General features: G+C 42.8%; 7 protein-coding genes and 1 long non-coding RNA gene across 15 annotated transcripts in view; 3 read left to right on the top strand and 5 right to left on the bottom strand.

Moving 5' to 3' along the window:
* Positions 1–2,398, bottom strand: part of pum (pumilio) — a 209,084-nt gene extending 206,686 nt beyond the window's left edge. For 2 of the 4 annotated variants that reach the window (XM_086840477.1, XM_086840481.1), the window contains exon 1: positions 1,365–2,346. The gene's annotated coding sequence lies outside the window, so the exon portion shown is untranslated. Of the gene's footprint in view, positions 1–1,364 lie in introns of all 4 variants that reach the window. The other 2 variants (XM_086840478.1, XM_086840479.1) reach the window with 2 other exon arrangements.
* LOC147642565 (uncharacterized) lies at positions 322–1,804 on the top strand. The gene is made up of 2 exons (XR_015273368.1): positions 322–1,413; positions 1,467–1,804. It is a non-coding gene; the product is annotated as an uncharacterized LOC147642565 (long non-coding RNA).
* A 575-nt stretch (positions 2,399–2,973) lies between the features above and the next one.
* Positions 2,974–6,247, bottom strand: D1 (D1 chromosomal protein). Of its 2 annotated transcripts, none has more exons than XM_086840476.1 (3): positions 6,127–6,247; positions 5,402–6,011; positions 2,974–4,135 (listed from the first exon to the last, which is right to left on the bottom strand). In XM_086840476.1, exons 2-3 carry the CDS (start codon positions 5,781–5,783, stop codon positions 3,471–3,473), a joined length of 1,047 nt encoding a protein of 348 aa, XP_086696602.1. In that variant the 5' UTR covers positions 5,784–6,011; positions 6,127–6,247; the 3' UTR covers positions 2,974–3,470. The 2 variants fall into 2 exon arrangements, with proteins under 2 accessions (XP_086696602.1, XP_020811747.1); XM_020956088.2 differs by having other exon boundaries at positions 6,095–6,222.
* A 586-nt stretch (positions 6,248–6,833) lies between these two features.
* On the top strand, positions 6,834–8,123 carry Taf12 (TATA-box binding protein associated factor 12). 3 transcript variants are annotated; one of them, XM_020955955.2, is made up of 3 exons: positions 6,834–6,977; positions 7,331–7,571; positions 7,639–8,123. In XM_020955955.2, exons 2-3 carry the CDS (start codon positions 7,398–7,400, stop codon positions 7,957–7,959), a joined length of 495 nt encoding a protein of 164 aa, XP_020811614.1. In that variant the 5' UTR covers positions 6,834–6,977; positions 7,331–7,397; the 3' UTR covers positions 7,960–8,123. The 3 variants fall into 3 exon arrangements, with proteins under 3 accessions (XP_020811614.1, XP_086696600.1, XP_086696599.1); XM_086840473.1 differs by having other exon boundaries at positions 6,875–7,172; XM_086840474.1 differs by lacking the exon at positions 7,331–7,571 and having other exon boundaries at positions 6,839–6,977.
* A 126-nt stretch (positions 8,124–8,249) lies between these two features.
* LOC110186378 (uncharacterized) lies at positions 8,250–11,496 on the top strand. The gene is made up of 5 exons (XM_020955531.2): positions 8,250–8,504; positions 8,572–8,990; positions 9,049–9,958; positions 10,019–10,600; positions 10,660–11,496. Exons 1-5 carry the CDS (start codon positions 8,373–8,375, stop codon positions 11,449–11,451), a joined length of 2,835 nt encoding a protein of 944 aa, XP_020811190.2. The 5' UTR covers positions 8,250–8,372; the 3' UTR covers positions 11,452–11,496.
* Positions 11,497–11,713: 217 nt separating this feature from the next.
* On the bottom strand, positions 11,714–12,375 carry LOC110186379 (FK506-binding protein 2). The gene is made up of 2 exons (XM_020955532.2): positions 12,185–12,375; positions 11,714–12,102 (listed from the first exon to the last, which is right to left on the bottom strand). The coding sequence occupies exons 1-2, from the start codon at positions 12,326–12,328 to the stop codon at positions 11,839–11,841; spliced, it is 408 nt and encodes a 135-aa protein (XP_020811191.2). The 5' UTR covers positions 12,329–12,375; the 3' UTR covers positions 11,714–11,838.
* Positions 12,376–12,674: 299 nt separating this feature from the next.
* Positions 12,675–20,195, bottom strand: LOC110186512 (uncharacterized). 2 transcript variants are annotated; one of them, XM_020955709.2, is made up of 4 exons: positions 16,368–20,195; positions 15,862–15,958; positions 13,489–14,045; positions 12,675–13,409 (listed from the first exon to the last, which is right to left on the bottom strand). In XM_020955709.2, the coding sequence occupies exons 1-4, from the start codon at positions 18,569–18,571 to the stop codon at positions 13,175–13,177; spliced, it is 3,093 nt and encodes a 1,030-aa protein (XP_020811368.2). In that variant the 5' UTR covers positions 18,572–20,195; the 3' UTR covers positions 12,675–13,174. The 2 variants fall into 2 exon arrangements, with proteins under 2 accessions (XP_020811368.2, XP_086696587.1); XM_086840461.1 differs by lacking the exon at positions 12,675–13,409 and having other exon boundaries at positions 13,485–14,045; positions 16,368–19,651.
* Positions 18,194–19,990, bottom strand: LOC147642564 (uncharacterized). The gene is given in 2 exon segments (XM_086840471.1): positions 18,194–19,669; positions 19,672–19,990. Coding segments are annotated over 2 exon segments (1,368 nt in total). The 3' UTR covers positions 18,194–18,620.
* Positions 20,196–25,517: the final 5,322 nt, after the last annotated feature.

The following is a 25,517-nucleotide window of genomic DNA, read 5'->3' as shown; positions in this document are numbered from 1 at the left end:
ATTTTTTTTAATTAGAGAAACACTGATAGCGACTAATAACTGGGAATTTTCGTAAACTTCTGGACAGAATTATGACACTCCCCCCAACCCCAGCCAAGGGAAGTGAAAAGCGCAGAGACAGCGGCTGAAAAGTAAAAGAGCTAGGGGGCGGGGCGCACAGAGAGGGAGGTTGAAAATGGAAAACACATAAAATTAACATACACACAGAACATTGTACAAGAACAAGAACAACAACAACGATGCCGGCAGACGATGAACGAATGGCGAAGAAAACGAAACGAAACAAAACGAAGACGAAAGGCAGGCAAAGGCGGCCGCAACATTTGAGGTTAAGTTTTGTGCGAGAAGAATGCGAGAATATGTCTGTGGGTCGGTTTTTTCTTCTTATTTTATTTTATTTTTTTTACTTGTTTACGAGAATTTCCTTATTCCTTATTCCTTGGTGAAGAAGTGAGAGCGAGCGAGCCAGAACGAACAAGTGCAGCATGCGAAAAGAGACAGAGAGAGACCCCTGGAAATCCGCACACACACACACACACACACTCACGCGCACTCAGGAATATAAAAACAAACATAAAGATAAACCATAAAAGAGACATGTGAAAAACAAAGGCACAAGGAGCCGAAAGGCGTAGCGGGCGGGGGCGTGGCACTTTCCCTCCCCCTTGTCGCGCTCAATGAATAATTAAACGAATTATTAAATATTTCAGTTAGTTAACCTTGCGTGTGTGCGAACGAGTGTGTGATAATACGGTTGTTATGCGTTCTTATTGGGAAAAATTCGTGTGTACAAATGCAAGGCGTCCCGAGAGAGAAACAGAGAGCGCACGAGAATTGTGCAAATGTAAAGCGAAGGAGGAGAAGAAGGAAGCAGTGGCAGAAGAAGAAGAAGCAGAGCAGCCAAATGGCCGCCGCTGACAAGGAAGAAAAATGATGGAACAAGGCAACAAGGCGAAATAATGAAACACACAGCACACACACACACACACACACACAGATGCACAATCGGAAAACTCAAATGTTTAACCGAAAAAAAAAAATGCACATCTATTATTCAGTTGCCTCCTTAATTGATTTTTACCATTTCGGGTAGAATGCTATGTAATTTTGCAAACTATTTTTATGCACAAAAGTATAAATATATGTAAAAAGCGGTCTGGAAATACACACACACACATACACAACACACAGGCGGCCGCCGAAGTGGAAAAGGAAACCCGATGATGACAATGTAAAACGAGGCAGAAGGAACGGAGCACACGGGCAAAAATTAATACGAAAAAAAAAACGTTGGCGTCGGAAAAAAAAACTTTTTTTTCGTATTATTCGTTTTCGATTTTCGTTTGTTTTCAAGGAGCACTTACACATGCACTTAAAAAAGCATTCGCGATGCGCTTGGATTTCCTTTTAATGGTGTGTGCTTTCGTATTTAATTTAGATTATTTAAATTACAAGTATTTACACAGGATGATGAAGAAGTCGGCTAGAATTCTTCAACCCGTCGCCGCCGTCCGTCGCAGAACGATAAAAAAAGCGAAAATGCAAAGACACACTCACGCTGGCCAAATACAAATACAACGAGACTGAGAGAGATGAGAGAATAAGAACGAACAGTGTTGGCCAACGGGCGAAATCAACACGGGCATGCGCCGGGTAAGCGTGAGAGAGGGAGAGAGAGACAGAGAGCAGCAAGAGAGTTACAATTTAATGGAAATTAATGTTTAGAACTTTGCAAAGAGGGAGAGCGAGACCGCCCGCTCTCACTCTCTCGCCAATACAAATAAATTTATTTCACTTTTATTAACATGCGCGCATAATATTTATATAAATTGATTACACATTTCAGCTTCCTCCTTTTTTTTTCTTTTATCAACCCATCGCCGCTTTTATTCACTTTGGCGAATTAATTACACTGTCTCAGTCCAAATTGTTTATATATTATTTATCAATCGATTTTGTGGGCATGCCAAATTTGATTAGACGCCAGACGCACACTCGTGCACACACAAAGTCACACACACTCGCGCACACAATACACACACAGTTGTGTTTGTTTTGTTTTTGTTTGCGGCTTTTTTTTTATCAACTCCTGCGTTTTTGCTGGGCGAAGAAGAGGAAGAACAGCGGCCGCAGCAGAAACCGCAGAACATTTCGATTTTTCGTGCCAGCGGAAATTGAAAAACACCTCCGCCAGTATATCACGCGCCCAAACGTTAACCCGTGTTTTTGCAGACCCTTTCTTTGTTGTTTTTTGCAACACACCTTAGCTTATTTGAACAATTTACATATTACAAGCACGCCGTTCTATGTCCGCTTCTTCTTCTTCTTCCGCGCGAAGAATAATATAGAAGAAATACCAAAAAACATGAAGTGAGAAGGTGTCGAATTTGATTTGAAGAGGTTGGAAACTTTGGTGGAAAGTGATTGAAAACTTGGGTGGGGGCAGCTGTGATGAAATCACAATTAAGCAACGTTAATTGATCCAAAATGTGGAGAAATTAAGAAAACGGATGCTATAAATAAATGCAGAAATTTAATGAATGGTAATTTATCAAAACCTTTTTACATATTCCCGAAAGGTAATGCTTGGTGGGAAACTTTGCTAAATAAAAATAAATAATAAAAAACCTTAGCGCCATAACCAGTGTTGCCCCACTAGATTCTCCGGTTGACCAGTGCTACCACCTGGGTGTTAATAATAATGTCTTTCAGCTGGGCGGCAATTTTAAAATCCATTTAAAAGGTGTGAAGACGGAGATATAGTCTTTATTTGGCTTTCAATACATTTTATATAAAAAGAGGTAACCTTTTGACAAAAATATAACCGAAAATCATGATACATTGTCAAAGAAATATTAATGTTTTTCTTTTGTACCTTTAAGCACTGAATACTTAGCTAGAAAAAACTCCCAATGGTTATAAGATCTGAAAAACGCCCAATCCAGAATATAATTCGAATTAAAATACAAAACATTTTAGTCTAATGTTTATTTAAATTTGCAGGGAATCGAAGAAATAGTCTCAATCAAAATATAAATTACATGAAACACATTTATAATTTCGGAAAAAGGGGTGGAAATGTTGTATAAACTCTTCTCTTGGATCCTTTCCCGAACATAAATATGTAATACATGTATATGTAATGTAATTTAGTTGAAATCGTTAAGTTAAACATAAAGTTTTCATATTTGGATGTTCCTTTTCCATGCAGCCCTTGCAAACGAATCTTTATCTTAGTTGCATTTTTCGGAATTCAGTGGGGAGGGTGGGCGAAAGGATTCCAGAGTCCTCAGGAATCGGGGGGGCAGGTTCTGTCCTGTATTTTCATATTTGTTTGTTTGTGGTCTCGTGTTGTATGTGTGTGCTTCTTACTTGTAGAAAATGGTTCATGTTTTGTTGGATTTCTTTCAAATGTTTTTGCTTCGCTTCTTTCGATTTGTTTTGTTTTATTGGAAATGTGTAATTAGTTTTTAGGCGGCTCCTGATTCCCCATCCTGATAGACATCCGAAACATATTCGACGGAATCGTTGGCATCGTTATCGCCTTCGGAGGAATTCCATTTGAGGCCGTCGGCTTTGGGGGAGCCCCCCTTATCGTCAGGTGACCCCTTCTTGTTGTTACTCTCCGCCTCTCCGCCGGCAGAGTCTTCATCCTCGTCGTCGTCATTGTTGGAGGCCGCCTTGGCGGGTCGTCCGCGCTTTACAGATCCATCGCTGCCGGAGGATTTGTTTGCATTTTGCGCGGGACGTCCACGCTTCTTCGGAGTCACTGCCGTCTTATCCGGCGAGCTAGGCTGCTGTCGTTCGTCCTGGGATCCATCATCACCATCGGCATCCTCGCCATTATCCTCGGCGCTAGCAGCCTTCTCAGGATTGGCATTGGCCTTTGGGCGGCCACGTGGACGACCGGTGGGCACATATGCGGCACCACCAGAGCCGCCGCCTTTGTTCAGAGCTGGACGTCCACGCTTCTTCGGTGGCGGATCTCCTTCGCCATTCCACTCGGCCACAGCTTGCTTCTTCGGCCTGCCCTGACCGCGTCCACTGCGCGATATGTTCAGGTTAACAGCTCCAGTTGCTGGGCGGCCCACCGGGAGACGCTCCTCTTCATCATCGTAGTCGTCATTGTCTGCATCTGTGGTCAAACGAAAGGGGTTGAATTAATAAGCTGAACAAGCTGTACATTAATCTTATGGATCATAAAACATCATAAGATGTTAAATATTTAAAAATAATTATTTTAAATAACTTGCTTTTTTATATTATTTTGGTGTTCGTAATAATATATTATTATATTATATACTTTGCTTTGCTGGGGGTTCTACCTATCTTATATATAAAGTGTATATAATGTATTCTACCAACTTTTTTGGCAAGATCTGTAGAGATTTCTTTTGGCGTAAAGAGAACCGTGTTTAAGATATGTAGAGGAAATCAAATAAGTTAACAAATGGCAAATAATTCGATATTTGTATGCAGGAAAACCCTTGAAATTCGATTTCTACCTACTACGGGTATGGTTTTAAGTAAATCTCAGCCAGGTAGCGTTAATATTTGTGTAAAAACAAACAGAAAGACGAAAAAGGTTAAAAGAAAGGCAGCTAATTACTGGGTTAACTAGCCAGCTGAAGATAAACTACATGAGTTTATGGTTTTTGCATATACAAGAAATTATGTATATTAATTTATTTTATATATTAAGTAACCTCTACTTTCCGTAGATTAAATTGAAAATTTAGAAAAACTCAACATAGGGCAACACTGCAAATGTAATATTCAAAATTCTCTTGGAAACATCCACACTAAACATAAAAATGATACGGAGGGCGAACTTCACGAGCATAAATTTAAATTCAATTTAGAGAATAAAATGAAAATACATTTTCCTCACAAATTGCACTTTTAAAAATACTGCCCATTGTTTTCCCAAAAACAAATACAAAGGTATAATATATGATATAATATATATAAAAAATACAAATATAGCTAAATAAATCAGGGAATATAACAATTAATATTGGTATAGGAGATACAATTTTAAATTAAATTATTTAATTTAATTTTTAATAATAAAAAGAATTTTAATTTAATTTACTTCTCATCTAAAAACCCTATTAATTTTCTCTAAGTGCACACGAGGGCATCGGTCAACTTAAGTACATATACCAAAATGGCGTTCACTAGAATTTTTAAGACTATTTCCACATTAATTTGTCTTTAAAGAAATGTCCAAGAAAATAAGAAGAGACCAAGAACGTTACAAGACATGTTTGATTTTGCATATTTTATGTACAGTTTTCGTTCAACTCGAAAGTTACCCGAGAGAGGGACGCAGGGGAGGCGGGAGAAACTTAATTTCGACATTATTCAATATTACCAGATTTTGGCTTTATTCTCTTACCTTCCTCACTGTCACTGGGCTGATGCTTCTTGGGACGCCCGGCCTTGCGCTTTTTGGCGGACGACGGCGTCTTGACGCCGTCACTGGCTGCAGCTCCGGCCCCGCTGCCCCTGGGGCGGCCTCTGCCCTTTGTCGGCGTTGGCGAGGCGGCGGCCTCCTCGCCGGAATCCTCATTCTCGCTGCCCTCGGCATCGTCGTCAAAGTTCTTGGGACTCTTGGGCGCCTTGGGTGGACGACCACGCTGGCCAGTGCCACCGCCGGCATTTTTTGCGGGACGACCGCGTTTTTTGGCGCCACCGGCAGCTGCCGGTGCTCCGCCGCCGCTGCTGCCGCCTCCTGCCTTTGGGGGCCGGCCGCGCTTCTTAACTGCAACTTCCTCCATATCTGGTTGCTGGCCGAGATTTAATTAGCAAGCGAAATAAAGAAAATCCTTGTTCTTTCTGCGCCTTTTTAGCGGCGTCCCTTCGCACACACGCACACTGACACAAACGCGAACTCTCGCACCGACTGAACCGCGCTCTCGCTCGCGCGCAACACACACACACACGCAGGTACAGAGCCAAACGGCTTTTTCTCTTGCTATTTTTTTTTGCGCTTGCCGAAAATTGAACTGGAAAATACAAAGAAAGAACAATGTCGGTGTGTAAATAAACAGCGTGAAAATATGTGGAAAAATATGGAAAAAATTATTACGATTTTTCGGTGGGGGAAAGACTAGCACTTGCCTCGTCAATTTTCTTTTTTCTTTAACAAATAAAACAAGCTATTTCTCATTCGCACAGTACAGTTAAGTGAGTCGGGCAAAACATCGGAGCACTATCGATAGTATCGATGTTAGATATTGTTATCAAAACTTCGATTCTTTGCACTATCGATGTTTTCGTAAGTTATATTTTATTTTTTCCCCATTTCAATACTCTTGAAAATTAATAAAATAGTGAAAAAGAAATTATATTATTAAATAAACATTAATCGTAATAAAAATAGTACTTTTTCAATATAATATGCATGTGCATGGCTTAAAAATCGATAGTATCGATAAAACGATAGTGGAAAACATCGGGTTTTTGCTAGCTCTAACTTTGACCGAGTGTCTTGGATAGCCAGGCAAGTGGGAAGTGGTGTGGTGCCTGAATAGAAAAGCTGTTTTAATTAATTGCACCATAGCGCCCCCTCGTTTTTAAAGTTGAAAGATGCCACTCGACTTGACAAACGTAATGTAAAAACCAACAGAAAAACATTGCTTACATTGTAAGACGAGGAACTTGCTTGGATTATATTGCCATAAAATTAAACTCTGGGTATAGTTTAAAAGAATGTGCTTAAATTTAGGCGATAGTTTAAGTATTTATTTTAAAATTGTTTATAAAAACATCGAAAAACATTGATTCTGCAAACACTTCAAAATATACTAAAAAGTATAAAATATTCCATAAAAGGGCTGGCATTTTACATTTTACCTACTCTGGCCACACCTTTCGCGTTGACAAAAAAATTTCAGCTGCTTATTTTTATTTTGTCATTTAATTTTAGTATAACTTAAGTATAAGAGAAGAGTTTTAAGCCGGCAATCAGTGTAAGTGTACGAGGAGCTATGACAAACTATGGGAGCATTGGAAAAACTAACCTGGGAATGGGCGCACTTCTATTTTAGTTAACACGAAACACACCTAACACACATGTATATAATTAACAATTGTTTTTTTAACTTTCATCACAAACCACACACACACACAAACAACGACTGCAGTTGGGAAAGCAGCAACAACAAGTAAACAAGCGCTTTTTTCGTTGACTATGCACTTTTTTTCCCTTCCCACACTTTTATTTGCACCCTTTCCACTTTGGGCTCCACCTGTCCCCCAACCCACTTGTTTAGACTGTGAAGAAACCGAAAATCAAGTCCAATATCTTTACCCCTTTCGATAGCAACGGCCACGCCGAGCACTACCAAAATCCGACACAAAACCAGCACCACAACACGTCCTCATCCGCCATGGCCTCGCCCTCCCAGCACAGTCCGATGACCAACAACAGCAACTCATCCTCGCAGAACGGTGGTCCGGTAGCCATGGGTTCGGTCTCTGGTTTGGGCGCGGGTTCCACATCCGGTGGTGGTGGCAAGTCATCCAATCACTCAACCTCCGCAGCTGGCTCCGAGAACACACCTGTAAGCTATGCACTCCCTGAATTCCATTGCGTCCACTTCTAATCCTATATTGCACTTCCTCCTGCAGATGCTCACCAAGCCGCGTCTCACTGAACTCGTCCGCGAGGTGGACACTACCACGCAGCTGGACGAAGATGTTGAAGAGCTTCTGCTGCAGATCATCGATGACTTTGTCGAGGACACCGTAAAGTCCACCAGCGCGTTTGCCAAGCACAGGAAATCGAACAAGATCGAGGTGCGCGATGTGCAGCTTCACTTTGAGCGCAAGTACAACATGTGGATACCAGGGTTTGGAACGGACGAGCTGCGTCCATACAAGCGCGCCGCCGTCACGGAGGCGCACAAGCAGCGCCTGGCCCTCATCCGAAAAACGATCAAAAAGTACTAGGCAGGCGGCTGCAGGATCGAGCCTTCGTGTCGTGTTGGCTTTCATCCGGATTTAGCGCAGATGCCACAAACTATTTTAAGCTCCAGCGTAGAATAAGAAACAAATTTACCCACGTTCTAGCGTAGTTATAAAGGAATAAAGTATACATTGATTTTACATTTTAATTTTGGGTGAATTTGATTCGATTTCAATAAATTAATTAATTAATATTGAAACTTTATTAATTTAAATTCCAAAAATATACAAAAAAACTGCGAATATCGAAATAGTTAGTTTCGGTATTTTCCGGTAGTCAGTATTTTTATCCGCGTCGATCAAGGTCATACCTTTAAAAATTGTTGATTTTCTGATTGTTGACTTTGGAATTGCTACACTTAAAGTGGTTTTGATTGGGCTAATTAAACGTCCCTGCCATGAAGCTGCCGGTAATGTGTCGCACCTGCGACTCCACGGACACCGACAATCTTCTAAAGCTGGCCACGCCCTCGAAAAAGTATCCGGACAAGCTGCTCTCGGAGATTTTGATGGAGCTCACCGACATCCATGTAAACAAAGCTCTGAAAATTAATTAGACACCGGAAAATAGCAATTAAAATGAGATATTACTTTCAGGTGGACGCGAGTGGCAGTCAGAAGTTGCCGCAGTGTTTGTGCAGCAGCTGCAGCAAGAAACTAGTGGCAAGTTATTGTTTCGTCAAGCAGGCGCTGGTCGCCAACGAACTGCTGATGAAGCACTTGAAGAGCGGCTCAGCGCCGACCGCCACCGACTGTCTGCAGGAGGCGCCTATGGAGCTGTGCGCCGAGCAGCATGTAGAGGTTAAGATGGAGACGGAAGACGAGGAGTGTGGCGACAACGATGTTAATATCACCTTCTCCGAGCTGCCAGAAACGGGCGAACGGAATGTGGAGAGCAAGAAATCCGTGGATCCACTGACCATGATTGAGACCGTGAAACTGGAGGGGGAACCGCTAAGCGTGGAAAGGCCGGCTGAAGAAGAGCCCACCTCGGACTTTGACGATGACGATGAAGAGTGGGTGCCGAATGACATTTTGTAAATGCTTTACTACCTTAACCATTGACTTTTGCAGCTCCCTGGACAACCTGCCTCTGAATAAGCGCATTCAAAAGTGGAAGGCTCGAAGTATGTCCGTTTTCAAGTGCCACGATTGCCCGAGAAGTTTCAAGAGTAACGAGTACCTAAAGCGCCATGAAATCCGAGTCCACCAGCCGGAGACCCAATGGTTCGCCTGCTCCCTCTGCGTTCGCAAGTTCAGCCGCAGCGAAGCTCTTGAGGCTCACCTGAAGGTCCACAGGAACTCCAAGCGATCGGCCAACATCAGCGAGCACAAGAAGGCCAAGGCGGTGGACCTGAATCTCTGCAAGCCGCACGGCTACAAGCTTATCGAGTGCATGATCTGTCAGAGTCAGTACAACAAGATTGCGGATCTGCGGCGACACTTGGAAGAGCACCCGGATATTGTCAGTCTGGGCGTTCGTCCAAATGTGGAGCCCAATGAGCTGGCTGAACTGTTCTATCCCGACTCCAAGGACATGGATGAAGACCAGTTGATTGGCCTAATCCGCAAGGATTTGGCTTCGGGCATTTATCAGCGTTTCTACTCGATAACCAATCAGAGTGGCTACGAAATGGATCTGGATAGCTCGGAGACGGACAGCGATATGGATGGTGAACCTGAGGATCCGCAGAACAAGAGGCGACGCAAAAACCGCAAGTGCAGCTACACCTGCGAACTGTGTCAGGAGAAGTTTCCGCGGAAATATCAGCTCTATGATCACCAACGGCAGAGCCACAGTTGGTCCGACGCTCCACATGTCTGCGGGCGGTGTGATGGACGCTTCGTTAGCCTGCAGCTGCTGCGGCATCACAACGAGTCGCAGTGCCGGAATGCACAGAAGCGCTTTCTTTGCCACAAATGCCCTTTGCGCTTCCGGTGGAAACACAATCTGAAGACCCATTTCCGCGAGCATAGGATTACAGTAAGTTGTGTATATAAATATTATCCGATTAGTACTGACATTCTCATATGTACTTCACAGAATCAGACCTTCGAGTGTCCCGAGTGTAAGCGGGTCTTTGACAAAAAGAAATCCCTCACCGTTCACCTGCTCAGCGTTCATGCCGAGGAATCAAAGCTCATACCCTGTCAGTGGTGTAGCCGCAAGTTCTACCGACATGATTACCTGGTGAAGCATTTGAAGCGTCATGGACTTAAGGAGCAGGACATTCCACTGGCCGAAACCTTAATAGCGGCCACTTCTCGGCCAAATGGAACAAAGAGAATCACCTGCCGGATGTGCAATCTACACTTTGAGCGAATTGTGGATCTGCGGGCTCACATTCAGCTGGAGCTGAAGCTCTCTTTGTCGCTCCATCAGAGCTACGACTCTCCGCATAATTACTCGATCACAAACGAGTCTGGATTCGAGTTGCAGTTGGAGGATTCGGAGACTGAGGACGAGATGCAGTCGAGCGGCGGCAGTCGCCACGTATACATCTGTGAGTTGTGTAGTGTGCAGTGCAAGCGAAAATTCGAGATGATCCAACATCAGAGGACAATGCATCGATTTGACAAAATGCCACATGAATGCGATGACTGCATCTTTAAGTGTGTGTCCAAGGTGGGTTTGTAGTTTGCCAGAAGTATATAGGAACTATAATAATTGAATTATATATCTAGAGCATCATGGATCACCATCGGCTGGGGCAGTGCAGCAGCAAGGAGAAGATGTACACCTGTAGCAAGTGCTCCTACAAGTTCATGTGGCCCGAGAATCTGGAACTGCACGTGCGACTGCAGCACAGCGAATCCTCCTCCCACAGCAGTCCCACAGGCGTTAGCGGTGGTGTCAGGCCACGTACTGGACCGGGTGAACTGGATAAGGACGCCGGTGAAGATGGGGTACCATTATTGCAGTGTCCGCATTGCGATCGCACCTACCAGATGAAGTCCCGCCTCAACAACCACATCCGCGATGTGCATGTAAACGGAGATCGGAAACGCAAGGAGGCAATCAAGCGTTTTCTGTGCTCCCTGTGCGGCATGGAGACCCGATCGGCGGCCGCTCTTGTTACACACACCCGGCGTCACACCGGTGAGAAGCCCTTCAAGTGCGATCTGTGCGAGATGGCCTTTCCCAGGCATTCAGAGTTAGCCTCTCATCGCCGAATGCACACCGGGGAGAAACCATTCCACTGCACAGTCTGCGGCAAGGATTTCGCCCGCTCTGACAAGCTCAAGCGCCACATGCTCACCCACAGCGGTCTGAAGCCGCACAAATGTACGTACTGCGAGAAGAGCTATCGCCAGGCAAAGGATCTGAAGCTCCACCTGCAGCAGCACACCGGTGAATGTCCATTCGTGTGTGGCACCTGCGGCGAGCGATTTATACAGAGCAGCACGCTGGAGAAACACCGTCTGATGCGTCGTCACTTTGACGAAGTGGAAGCCTGGCTAAGGCGTCAAAAATAAAAGGGGCTCTTGCAATTAAATAAAGTTTAGGTCTAGCATAAAAAATAGTTTTCTTCCGTAAGAAATGCTTGTTGAAGATGCAGATTATTGAGAAATTACAAAATACTGATTAGAATACAGCCAGCGGAAGTATAAACAAATCTTAATGAACTAAGCTGTGCAACTCCAACTGATAAGAAACCGTTCTTGATCTTTGGGGGTGAAGAAACCCTAAAAAAGTAGTTTCAATATGCCCGATAAGCGGCTAATAATACAATAGTGGTTTTTGAGATAAGAAAAATCTTAAACACACAGTTTTAATTCCAATTAAAAACTTAATTTATAAACTTTGGGCTTAGGCACTGCATTCCTCTCGATGGCACTTGCACAATGTATATCCAATGTATATTACAACTCATCGGAGGACGGTTCGATTTTCATCAATTCCGTTTCGAAATGGAGCACCGCATTGGGGGGAATAAGTCCACCGCCTGCTCCACTTGCTCCATAACCCAACTCTGGGGGAACCGTCAACTTCCGCTGTTCGCCTACGCACATGCCAAGGATGCCCTGGTCCCAACCCTTGATCACCTGGCGGGCGCCCAGTGTAAAGGAGAAGGGAGTGCCGCGCTTGTAGCTGGTGTCGAACTCCGAGCCATCATCCAGAGTGCCCTGGAAGGAAGACAGGCGTGGGTGTTCCCAAATGCGAGGTTAAGATTTTCAGGCTCAGCTCTGTTATCAGCTGTTCGCTTACCTTGTAGTGGACGTGGACTAGATCGCCGTTCTTGGCCTGCCGCTTGCAGTTCTCCACGCGCTTCGTGATCCCGATCTTCAGCTTGGGGTCGGCGGCCAAGGATGTGGCCACGAAGGCGATGAGGACAAGGAAAGTCAGCTTCATCTTATTGGGATTTTCGAATTGGAGCAGCAAGCGGTTGTGCGTATGTTGGTAAAAGCAGTGTGACCGAATGCGATACAGAAAATAATACGTGCGTATTCTGAAATGGCGCTTGTATTTAAAAATTAAATTAACTGCAGGAAAATTCTTTAAAAAAGTAAAGTGATAATCCTAAAAGTTAAATATCTAACAAGAGGAATATAAACATATATATAATGCATAAAATATCATTTATTGTGCTTTTTTGGCGCCTTCTAGTGGATGTATTGAAAAGACCACAAAGCGGTCACTCTAAAAGTAACACCCCTTTGCCAAAGCCCGCCAAATTCAAAAGCAAGAACTCGAAACGTTTGCTGAACATATTTTTTTTTCTATATTTCACAATAATATGAATGAGTACAGTACAGCTCAGTGTGTGTGGACTTAAAAGTAACTTACGTTCATTAAAGCTCGTTTAAAATAGATACATACATATACATAGCTGGATTACATATTTGACTTTCTTAAAATATAAATGGAGAGCTCCAAATATTTCTCAATTGTTCCGATATTATGGCCCCGGATCGCATTTGCGCCGAGTGCAGAAAACAAAACAAACATAAATTGACATTATAAATATGCAACAGATTATCGAGAGATATAAGAATGTACGATTATATCACAATAATAAAGGAATACATACATTTTAAATGATATTTTTTTTAAAGCCCGACAAATATAACGACGTTTAAATCAGAACATAATACTAAGTTACACTAATATTTCGTATATAAAACAGCTACTTTTGCTACTGATGACGGTCCAAGCTTGGGATCAGCTTGGTTTCCACTCGATTCTGGGATTGGTTCTTCAGTTATCGTTGGACAGATTTGTGATCTTGGCCGCATACATGCTGGCCACCTTGTAGATAAATTCATACTGCTCCTTGGTCTGCACGGCGCTGGCCCGTCCCCGCCGGACGTAGTACACCAGCTGTGGTATATCCACCGAACGCTTCGGGGTCTCCAGACTACGGATGGCCATGTCTGAGGCAATAATGGTGCCGGTACGTCCCGTGCCTGGAGAACAGTGAACGGTTAGGGGTCTAGGGAGGGGAGGAAAGGAAAGACGCAGAACATTAAAAAGCCATGCAAGACACAACTGCTTAACTAATGATTCCTTACCCCTGTTGGTTTCTGGCTGCACTCCTGCTGGATATATTTCCATTAATCTCATTGCTGGACGTGCTGCCTGCCTCCGATTTAGTACCACCGCCACCATCCGCATCCAACGATGTCTCCAGTGTCGCCGACTTCTCGCGCAGCTCGTTGGCCTGCTCCAAGCAATAGGACTTGAGCGAGGATCGCGCCTCTAGCAGCATGGCTATGATCGGTGCCTCCTCGGCGGGCACTCCCGCCTCGGGCCACTTGTACCAGTAGTGGGTCAGTTCGCGGCTCTCCTCACCATCCACACGCTTCAGGACCAGCGTGGATATGGCGTATCTGTCCTTCACCTCGCGATGCTTCAGTGTCACCTGATAGTCACCATAGCTGCTGTGATTATCCAAAGTGGCCGATGGTGGCAGGTATTCGGCGCACTTCTCGATTCCATTCTCACTGAGATCCGTCGCCTGGATGATCACTCGTGACTGCTGCTCCCAGATCATGCGCCAAAAGTCGCTAGTCGTGCTCTCCATCGGTGCCTGGCAGGCGATGTAGTAATTGGGCGCATCTCGGGGGCCCTAAAGGAAAGGAAAGTAAACAATGTATAGAGTTAATAAAAAAGAGTCTTGAGTGTCGGATATTAACATAAAAGGGTTGGTCTTGACTCTGATTCATAGCTTAGGTTGGGCCTTGTTCGTGGATAAGTTGATTGTACATGGGGAAAAGTTTCCGCTTTATTAAATGTTTATGATTTTATGTCCCTAAACAATTAGTTTTTGGTACAATAGTTTTTTAAAGTGAAATGTTTAATATACCAGAAAAACTATTATAGTTTTAAAGCCGAATTGATCTAGCCATGCCTTTCTATCCTTTTTGACCTTAAATAGTCTCTAATTCGTAAATTTTTTGAAAGAGTTTTCTTTCTTGGAATAAGACGGATCAATTAGTTATATTTACCAATAAATTACTCGAAAAATAATAATAGGAAAATCCTATAGCTTGAGATATTGCACTCATTGGATATGATTGGTTTTATTTTTTATATAATTAAGTGGATTTAGGGCCTATGCTCTTTTCCACTACAGTGAGAGGTCACTAAAAGCGCAATTGGCCAGCATGAGTGATGATATAACCATTAATTAAAACCTATTGCGGCTTAAGCCCACACAAATGACTGGCGTTGGCGATGGAGATGATCATGTGAGCAACGCAGCTTGAGTCTCTGATAAAAGACCATAAAAATCGGAAAGCAAAATCGCGAAACTTTTGCTGTTTAAATCTCAACAAGCTCAGGTTATCGGCAGGTGCAACTCGATGGACGCCTGAAATGTTTCGCTCCAATGCATCGTCGCTGTCACGCTTCAATGCAGTTGTGTTTAGAGTGCGTTTTAAGTAAACTGCAAAAAAACAGTAATCACCAGACAGGACTTTTGTTTAAAAACGTATGTCAATTACGGAAACAATCCAAAAAAAGAGGTGACTAAGTGTGAGAACAAAGATAAAACAAAGAGAATGCAATCACTATAATTACTGCAAAGAACATAAAATTAGGCAATTGTCTTGATCTTGAAAAGAGAGTTAAATATCTGATAGCAAGCTAACTATCAGTATCTTGGGGAGTAATTTATTTCATTAATTATATCATTTAAACAACTGTGAAATTACTTAAGAATGAACGTACAAGATAATGCGGTATCTGAATGACAGGTAAAAATAGCTCTGAAGACTTTAAAACTGATAAGAATAAGAATACGTAAAATGAAAAAGGTTGTCAACTTTAAAAATTAAATTATATGATTAAAAAACTTTTTAAACGATTTAAAAACAAATTCTGCAGATAATCTGAGGTTTAAGTGTATAGGAAATACTATTGTCCTTGACTTTCGACTGCGTTTCTTTGTTTTATATTAATAATAAACTATCTTTAAGCTTCTTGCTTTTCTGAGAGATATCTCAGGCAACTGAGAGCGTGCGGGTCATGATGTAAGGGCATTCATACTTCGGTGATCTTGGCAGACACTTTCCCTTTGCAGCAATTACTATTTGCTGCTCTTCGCTCGAACCTATTTGCTCGCATGGTTTGGGCCAACAAAGCAGCCAACAGCCATGGCCAAAACCAGGAGGAGCTGCAGGTGAGTCTCATCGGGCGTGTAATTATTCGAGCGCCATGTTTAATGGCCCTCGAGGGCTCTCCGAAGATTTCAGTTAGGGCAGGGCGTCATGCAAGGCTCGCCACGTATGCTAAAGCCATACCAAGATGACTCCAAACATGTGCCACCCACATGTGAGAAAGCTCCCCGATTGTTTTGATGCCTCGATGGATGGATGTATGGATGAGCTGATCCGCCACCGCCACCTCCGTCAACTTGGAGACTTTCTGCCTCGGTTACTTACCCGCACATAATTGGCATTAATGTATTCCGTTTTGTCATCGTCGCCTTGCCGCTGGAGCACCACACGCGTCTCAGGAAGCGGAATCACGTTGGCGTAGCTGTGGTTCCCAGTTCGAGGTCGGTTTACATCGGGTTGGAGTTGAGTCATCGTCGGCGGCAATGTTTGTTATTGTTTCGGGGAGAGAAAAAAAGCAGGAAGAGATGGGCAGAGATCAGTATTGTAATTAATTGAACTCGGTTGTGAGAAAGTGAACTCTTAATTGATATAAATACCGCATGCAAGGAAGCTTTAATCCCAAGAGGGGATCTTAACTTGAATGCTATATAACTTTACTCTAAATCTAATCAAAGCAGATTCATTTAATCAAATTAAGATTAAGATTACACAATTCTGACCTCATGAAACTTTGATAAAACATATCTATCTAAAAAACGTATTTTTAAAATTAATTAAACATGAAAACTTATTTTTCAGCCTATTGTACCTTCTCCCGATCCCTTACTCACCGATTCTTGTCCTCACAACCAGGTGGAACCTCATCCGCTCTGGCTATAATCTGTGGCACATCCCGGAACTCCTCAAAGACATCTGATCGCCTCTCCACAAAGCGTCCCAGTTCACTGGCAGTTAAAAGATTATGCCTTAATGAAGGATCATCAAAGGCAGCATTGCCATAGGTCCTCTTGGATGCCCTCACATCTCTGCCCTTCCTTCGCACACTGCCCAGCACTGAGACATTGTCCAGGGAGTAGGCATCCAGGCTTACGGGACGACAGCGCTGGCCATAGGACGTCTGCTTTTGGCGTTTTCTCATCAAGTAAAGGAACGCCACCAGCAGGATGAGGGCCACCACAAAAATCACACTGACTGTGATGGCTATGATCACATTGACATCCGTCCCATTGCCCTGGGCATTGGTCTGCATGTGATCCAGTTCGTTGGGATAAGGAGCCATGAAGGTGGGCGGTGGCATTTGAGTGGTGGTTGTGGTGTCCAGGGGCAACATGTTGCTAACCGTGCTGCTGCTCACCGAAGGCGATTCGGTGTACTCCTCTGTTGCAGGAGCAACTGTGGTTGTCGTAGTCGTAGTCGTCGTGGTAGTGGTGCTATCGTCCAGGAGACTTATAACCGGGGGTTGCATGGTAGTGCTGGTACTGGTAGTGGTCAAGGGTGCCTCCGTTGTGGTACTGGTGCTGGTTATAACTGCCATCGTTGTCTTGGCTAGCTGCTGCTCTGTATCCTGCTCTTCGGCCACCTGTTGCCCTTCATGGTGCAGGGTCTCCTTTACCTGTTTGCCACCTGTTGCTGCCCCAGCTGCTGCTGCTGTTGCTGCTGTTGTTGCTGGTGTTGGTGTGCTCTCATCCGTGGCAGATGTTGCTGCTGCTGTTGTTGTGGATTCGGGTGCCTCGCCTATGTTGTTGGTCTCCAGCGAGGACTCGTGCTCCTGGCTAAGTTTACCGAGGTCACTGAGCGGACTGCCGGTTGTGGTTGTTGTTCGTGTTGTGGTGGAACTTGTGCCTGCTGCTGGCTCGCTCTCTGTTATGGCCACACTGTTATTGACCGCGTTATCGGTTTTCTCGGCCGTTATTGGGCCTGAGCCCAGGTCTTGGCCGTTTTCGCTCACACTCTTCACTGTCACTGCCTCCAAATTCACTTCATTGCTAATTTGCGCCACTTCCGTTGGCGTAGGCGTAGTCGTAGCTAGAGTCGATGTACTCGTACTTGTGCCCGTAATTGTACTCGTGATTGGGATTGCACTCGTCCCGGTGACGACGATATCAGGCTGATTTGTACTCGTAGTGCTCACCTCGCCATTCAAGTTTTCACTAACAGCAGTGGCTGTTGCCTCGGTTGTCGGTGCTGCTGGTTTTGCCTCGACGACTGTCGCTGTCGTTGCTGTTGCTCTCTGCTGCTCGCTCTCGGGAGTGTTGGTTGTGGCGACGATGACGTCGTTACTGGTATTATCTACCTCGTAGGCTAGGTTATCGTTGTTGTTTATGTTTCTGCTGCTGCTCTCATTGCTGTTAAAAGCCTCGTAAGCTTCTCTCTCATTGTTTTTTGGTTGAATGTTGCTGATGCTACTGGCATTTACAGGAGAGGCTTTAATTGCCATTTCAGTTGTGCTGCTAGTGGTAACATCGGGGATTTCCGAACTAACAGAAGATATTGTTGATGTTGCTGCGGGTGTTGCAGATGTTGTTGATGTTGCAGCAGCTGGTATTACAGTTGTTGTTGATGTTGCTGCTGGTATTGCAGATGTTGTTGATGTTGCTGCATGTGTTGCAGATGTTGTTGATGATGCAGCTGGTACGGCAGTTGTTGTTAATGTTGCTTCTGTCGCTGCAAATGTTGTTGTGGCTTCTGTGTATGTTAAGACTTCTAGGTTTGCCTTAGGAGCAGTTGTTGTCATTGTTGCCAATGTTACTGCTTCAGATACTGCTGCTGCTGCTGGTTCCGAATCAATTTCAGCTGAAGCATGTTGCACTGTTCCTGCTCCCTCAGTGGTTGCATTAACCAGAGCTGACATTTCGCCAGATAAAGCTGTTACACTTGGCAATTCCATTTTTGTTAAAGCCACCCTCGCTGTTACAGCAGCTGTTGAGGGTTGCTGTGTTACGGGAATGTTAATTAAAGCCTCTGTTGTGGCTTTTGTCTCATTTTGAGCCTCTGTTAACTTGGCATTGGCCAAATCGGACATCTTTTTGACCATTGGAACATCCAGTAACTCCGTTCGAGACGTTGTTGTTGTTAGCTTTTCATCAGAGGAATCTTCCCTCTGCCATTGCAGGTGTCACACCCAGAGTGGTTTCATCCAAACCTTGAGTAATTTTACTTTTTGGGTAACTCTCCTCATCCAATGGTTCAGTGGTGGCCTGCGTTGCTCCCTCGGTGGCTTCTAGGGTGGTCCTCACCACAAACTCGGTGCGGTTCTCCATCATTGCTATCTGCTGCCAGTCTAGTAGGTTCTTCTCCTTCACTTGCTGCTGCTCCTGCTGCTTTGTGCGGTTCTGCGCTCCGGACACTTCAATGTCGTTGGCCAAATCAGTGTGATTCAAGGAAGGCAACACTGTGGTGCTGGTAACAAGCGGAGGAGGAGCTGCCTTTGGTACTGCCTTCATCCCCGCCAGACTCCAAACCTCTGCGGTATTTGGCAGAGTCAATTGCTGGGCATTTGTGGAATTCTCACTGATGAACTTGGCCCGCTTCTCGGGTAGCTGTCGAATCCCTGGCTCGGACTCCGAAGTGGACTCTTCGATGGCGTTCTCATTGGAGGAAAATATGGAAGGAGTGCTTGTTGAGAGAGTACTGGTTGTGGTGGTTTTCTTAGTAGTGGATGTCATGGGCAGGGCCCTCAGCTTCATGGGTGTGACTGCAGCCAGGGATTGGATCGCTTCCTCAGTGGTTGAGGAGTACTGCATGGATCGACCGTGCTCAGAGGGTCGAGTGGTGGTATTTGAGGCACTCTCAGTGGTGCTAGGAATGCCTAAAGTTACAGGTTTCCTTAGGAGATTCTCGGTGGTGGTGCTAAGTGGAGCTCCTGTAGTTTTCTCAGGGATTTCAGACTGTTTTGGGGGTTCTTCCGTGGAAAGAGATTCTTTGAATTCTGCCTGCTGTAGTTCTTTAGGCTTTGTGGTTGTGCTTGTAGCTTCGCTTTGTTCGTTCTTCAAATGAGTCTTAGGAATTATAGTTGAGTCTTCCGTGGCTGGTTGAGCAAGGACTTCCTTATTTATTGAGCTTCCTTCGCTTTCCTTCTCCAACTGAGTTTCCTCCTCCTTTGGTTTGGGTTGCTCTTTCTCCAGTAGGCCTCCTTGGAGCTACTGATTACAGAGATTCTTTCCTCTGTAGGCTTAGTCTTTAAGCTCTCAGTATCGCTTCCAGGTTCATCTTCCAGCTTTGTTATAGCTTCCTGGGTAACCCCGAGGACTTCTTCCTTTGCTTCATTTGCTGCACCGACATTCCCGCTTTCCCTGGCCGGCGTAACAGTGTCAGGGTCAGTGGAAATGGATGTGGAAGCCACTGCTTGATCCAACTGAGCGGTTTCTCTTTTCGCAATGAAACGTGCCTGCGTTAGCATTATGGCCAGGGCGAGCATAAAGCCGCCAATACTCAGCCTGCTACCCATACGCATTGTGTTTCTTTATACCTGTGTTTCTATAGTCTTGGGTGCCCCTCTCTGGGTCAAGTCAATTCCACGTTCGACTGGGCCTCAAAATCTCTGTTTGAGCTTGAGTTATTCCAGTTCTTTTTTGGCTTGGTTTTTCATATTTATTTTGAGCAATTTGCAACCATTTTGTTCCTTGTTTATTCCTCTGAGATTAAAGGGGCCATTTTACCTGTAAGCAAAAGAGGGAATACAAATTAGTTTCTAGGTAAAAATTTCTTATTAAATTCATATTGTTTTTCTGTAAAAGGTATGACATTTATAGCTACCCAGAGTACGCTGAAATATTCCCTAGAAAGTGAGTATCAATTTCCCTTTCTATAAGTGGAGCTCTCCATAAATATAATTAATGTCATTAAGACACGTTCCGCATTCCACCGAATATGAGCGCAAGTTCAAGGCCAAAATACCTTGATTAGTTGAGTTAAATATAGTTCGATTATGGGTAATAAATAAGTATAGAAGTTGTACTTCATTAACTTCTCTATAAGGTGTTATTGAACTCGTATTTTGTTTGCCCAAGTTCAGTGTGGCATTTTCCCACAATAAATAATGTCAAGGAAGCCGAGAGAGAGGTTCATTGTACCGAGTAACCAAAAATAGTTCATATCAAAGTGTTTACCATCTGCACACCCACAGCTCCTCCATGGATTTCGAGTGAACTCTGAGTTGCGAACCATTCATAAGCCCAATCGGAGTCATGGAACTAGCAAAATGCACAAGGTTCATTCAACCACGGCCTCTGTCAAAAGTTGCTCATGGAGTTGAAGTATTCGAACCCAACGGCAAACAGAGCCACCCAATAATAACTCTATATATATATAGGGGAGGCGTGAGTTTACCGACTTCATTCACCATGGTTATCGCTGGGTTTGTTATCTACCGATCCGGGCAATGCCATGTCAATAGTGCATGCCACTAACCCCTCCAGCAAGGTGGAGCACCAGGAGACCCCGAACCCCCAGAACCACTGGGGAAAATATGCCTACCCCCATAGGTTGTTGGCAATTAGTGCTAAAAGCCCAGAGTTCTGTGGTGTTGGAAGCTCTGGTAGCTTGTCATTATAATGACGTTACCCTCTCACACGGTGGTGCGATATTCAGGTGTGGCGCTACCCTCATATCATACCCTATTGGGGGCCCTTAAGGGGTTGCCCTCTTAAATAGTGCTACCTTCTTGCCTAGAATACTCTATCTTAGCTTTTCCATTCTGCTGCCTTTCGGCCATGTGTCCGGTGACTAATGCCGCTCTGAAAATATAGATATAGTTGGGCATCTGTATGTGTATGTGCCTGAGCTGATAAGAATTGCCAACAAAGCCAGACGGGGACAAAATCACAGCTACGGGTATTTTGTAATTTTTTTTATATATTTTTGAATGTCAACGTTGCTGCTGCTGCTGCTGATAAAAACAAAGCAGCAAAAGTAAATTGTTATCGTTTATGTTGGTTATGGCCGAAGGTCAACAGCGATTGGTAAAAGGGCAGCGATAGCCAACGGGTAAGGGAATGCAATATTAACTTAAGTTAAGTAAATAAATTAAAATAAGTGGGGACTTTACGAAAAGCTCTAAAGCTTGCAGTTGGGTTTATTTTTAAATTATATAAATAAAAGTAAAAAAGCACACAGAAACAAAAAAGAGGGAAGAAAATTAAAATTAAACTAAATATATTAAATAATATTAATGCTATCAATAAATTTTATAGCTGTAGATCTTATGGTATCTGATATGGACAAATTGAAAAGGGCTAAATCGAGTGACCTAGTGATAAGGAAATATAATTCTTTAATAAATACTTTAGGTGAATTTCATATATTTTTATAACTAATTTAATGGGTTTAAGAGAGTTCCTGTTTTACTAATTTTTTTATAGACAGTTACCAATCAATTTTGGTTTGTACAATGTTCTATTTTTCTATGCCTTTGCACAGAAAATTCATCATAACTAAGCCAAAAGTGCATTAATTTCAACTCGGAAAGCTTTTCTGTGCTACTTTTTATAAGTTTAACAAATCTGTATATTGAGTTTTAAAATTTAAAAAATTAGATTTTTTTGTAAAATTTTTGACAGTTTTTTTTGTCAAAAAAAATTAACTAAAAATTAAAAAAAAATTTGTTTTTTTTGGACATGGCTAGATCGATCCAATTTTTAATGCTGATCAAGAGTATATATAATTTATAGGGTCGGATATGACAAGCTTCTGCATCACATTCTTGTACACCGAACGGTTTAAAAACAGTGTTTTGCATTAAAAGAAAAAATTTTAAAATATGTTTTTACAATTTTAAAAATTATATTTTTACCCAATAGCGACACCAACAACCACGCTCAATCGTCATTTGTTATAAAGCCTAAAAGTATGCAATCATTTTTATAATGTACTCCCACTTGCGTTTGCATCGCTCCTACTAAAGTAAACTTAATGCTAGCCTGCAGCATAGGTTTCCCCCGATCCCATGAAAAGACAAAAAATCGATCAAGAAGGAACCAACTTGTGTTACACTAAACCACAGCCCAGGGCCAGGGCCGGAGCAGGCAGGCGAGAGACCGCAATTTGAACCCTCCACTTAACCCAAATGGAACCCACGAGCCCTGGGGCTCTGCAAAACGTGACTCTAACCAGGGAGTCAAGTGCTGCACCATGGCATTACCAGAGAAAGGTGAAAATGGTACGGGACGAGAGGAGCTGGTGCATGTTCCAAGATGTAAACAGAAATCAGCATTAGAGAAACGAGGCTCCCGCTGGGGAGTCGACTCATTTCCGCTTCAGCAGCACGCACTGAGGATGAACGAATGGCTTAGAATACTCCGACTCCAGTGAAGGCTCTCCTCTTGGTCCAACTTTGAGCTCAAGATTCCATCCACGATCGAGGATGATCGCTTAAACCAGTTTTCTTTTGCTTCGTTTTCGATTTGCAATTATGATTTCACTTGCATTGCGATCGCGATCGCGATTCCGATACTGGATAAATGTAGAGAATGGCTGGCGATCGATCTCTGGTATATCTTAATGATCTCGGGGAGCGGGAGCTGGAGCCAGACCAGGCCAAATGATTGCTGCGGTGGCTTGTGATAATGACAGCCATCTGGGTAGTCATGACTTGGATCTGCTTTTATGATTGATGGCCTGGAGGGGTTAGGTTAGAGCGATAAGTCTATTGGCGGCTTAGGATCGTTAGCTCAAAGTATCGATTGCTGGGAATTTTCTACAAGTTTTTAGATTTTAAGTTAATCATTAGCCGGAAAATCGATTAAATGAAGTGATTTTAAGAGCTTAAAATACGATTAAACTAACTGCCAGAAGATCGTTAAGTTGCATTAAGAGATTATGGAAAATTTGATATAATAAGACTTTATAATATGAAGATAATTTAATGTTTCAACATACCATTAGCTTAGCTTGGCTTTCTATTATTAAATTGTTATTGTAACCCAAGTTCTCTAGACAAACCATAACTAAATTACTCTGAAGCTTAACCCAAATGACGGACTCTGCACGCAGACTCCCGGCCACAAAATAGAATTCTAAAGAATGCCAACAGTTGGCTTGGATTATGACAGACACAGATACTCATGCTCATAATTATCTATATAAACAGTATACTTCTCCAAAGCTAAGTTCTATGTTGGAAGATGAAAAGATGAAGATACTTATCAATAATGAATAGCGAGCGGGACTTGTTGCGCTCTGAAATCAGCCAAGTGTGATGGAGAATGCGACGCCTGGCACGCTCAAGCGATAACTGTAGCATTAGTACTATATATGTGTATATATTTGATTTACAGAAATAACGGTCTAGAGACAAAACTATAAGTATCCACGGAAGCAACTCTCATTCGAACTCAAATGCAATGCTATCTCCATTATTCTGTATTTACGAACTTCCCATGCGTATCATGTGTTGTATCTTCATAATGGGAAGTAGCTTCGAAATTTGCTGCCATTCATGCGATTTGAAGATGACTCATTTGCATGCCATTTGCTTATATCACGGTCTATATTTGTATACAACGAATTCGTAGTCAAATTTCTTTATTTTTTTTATACGAAAATCAGAGGCGATAGCTCTGCCCCGGAGCTGAACTTTCAACGCAATTAAGTTTCTGAAAGAAATCGAAAACCCGCAATGAAATCGAACCCAATCGCAGAGATTCAAAGCGGTCAAATGCTTCATCAGCATCAGCGGATGGATGGATATATGGAAGCTTTGATACATTGAGAGAAACTAAGAAAGAATTAAGGTTACAGTCAGAAAAGGTAATAAATTCATTATCATCTTCAGTATCTATAACATTACCTCAACTTAAACAAAAGATAAACATATAAACAAATTATTTCAGATTAAAAAAGAGTAGTAGTATCTTCTTGATATTTAGTATCTTTTCTGTCTGTAGTATCTACTACGTCTCTGTACTATCTTTGTGTATCAAAACGAAGTATCTTTTGCAATATCAAGATCGTGTAAAACGTATATTTAACTCTTCACAAGATAAGCAATTTCGATCTTTAAAAATATCTGAGTAACACCTGACTTTTTGCACTGTGCAAGTAAATTACCGCATTCATCAATTTTGACCTTGTTGGCCCTGGCCATTGGCGTTTATTGAACCAGGCAGCAAAAATATATATATACATATATTAGACCGTTTAAATAGCAAATGAGTTCAGGCATTAATGTTTTGTGTCTGTGTTTGGAAAAACTCACGATCTCTGGCTACTTGAATTGTATATTAATTCCATTTTTATAACACTTTCCACCAGCATATGCTGGGTTTCCATGAGCTTATAAGCAGGCAGATGCTCCTCATTTGTTTTGCATAAAAAGTCTAAATAATTTAAATGGTTTACATGTGGCCTAATAAATATAGAAGCTAAAATATAGCTAAACAACCACTAAATTGAAGAGAATCGGAGGAGCTTGATGTCCACGCAACATGCAAGTTTAGGCCACCTTTTGAATATGTCCAAGCCTTTGTCCGTTGTCTTCGCTTATCTTTACCTGAGTATCTGGATTTGTATCTGTATCTGTGCAATTACTCTAATGACAGGCGCATGTGCACATACACATACTGTGTGTAGTATTTACATGTATGTCAGCCGCATAATTGCCCCTAATGCAATTGAACAATTAGGCAAGCGCTGCAGCTCAAGCGCGAGATACGAGCACACACAACAAATGCAAATCAAACACACAAATGTTTGCACTAGAAAAAAAACGAGTTAGAAATAAGAGTAACTATTAGGTAATTGGCTAATAAATGTATTAATTGAAGGTATGCCTTGATTGGGTTATGCTTTGGTAAGCTGAACGCGGTATAATTATGAATTTATGAATAATAAACCAGACTAGGAATATATGTATATACAAAATTATATTTTTATAAAATTTATAAAATGGTTCAATATAGATAATTATATCGATATTTTATACCTCTTTAAACAATATGTCGAAGAGTTTATTTATAATTTGTATTGATTTCGAAGTCTGTATT

Source organism: Drosophila serrata, unplaced genomic scaffold, assembly GCF_035046125.1.
Source record: "Drosophila serrata isolate PLE 108 unplaced genomic scaffold, ASM3504612v1 contig_382, whole genome shotgun sequence".
Lineage (NCBI taxonomy): Eukaryota > Metazoa > Arthropoda > Insecta > Diptera > Drosophilidae > Drosophila > Drosophila serrata.
This window is presented reverse-complemented; position numbering and strand designations above follow the sequence as displayed.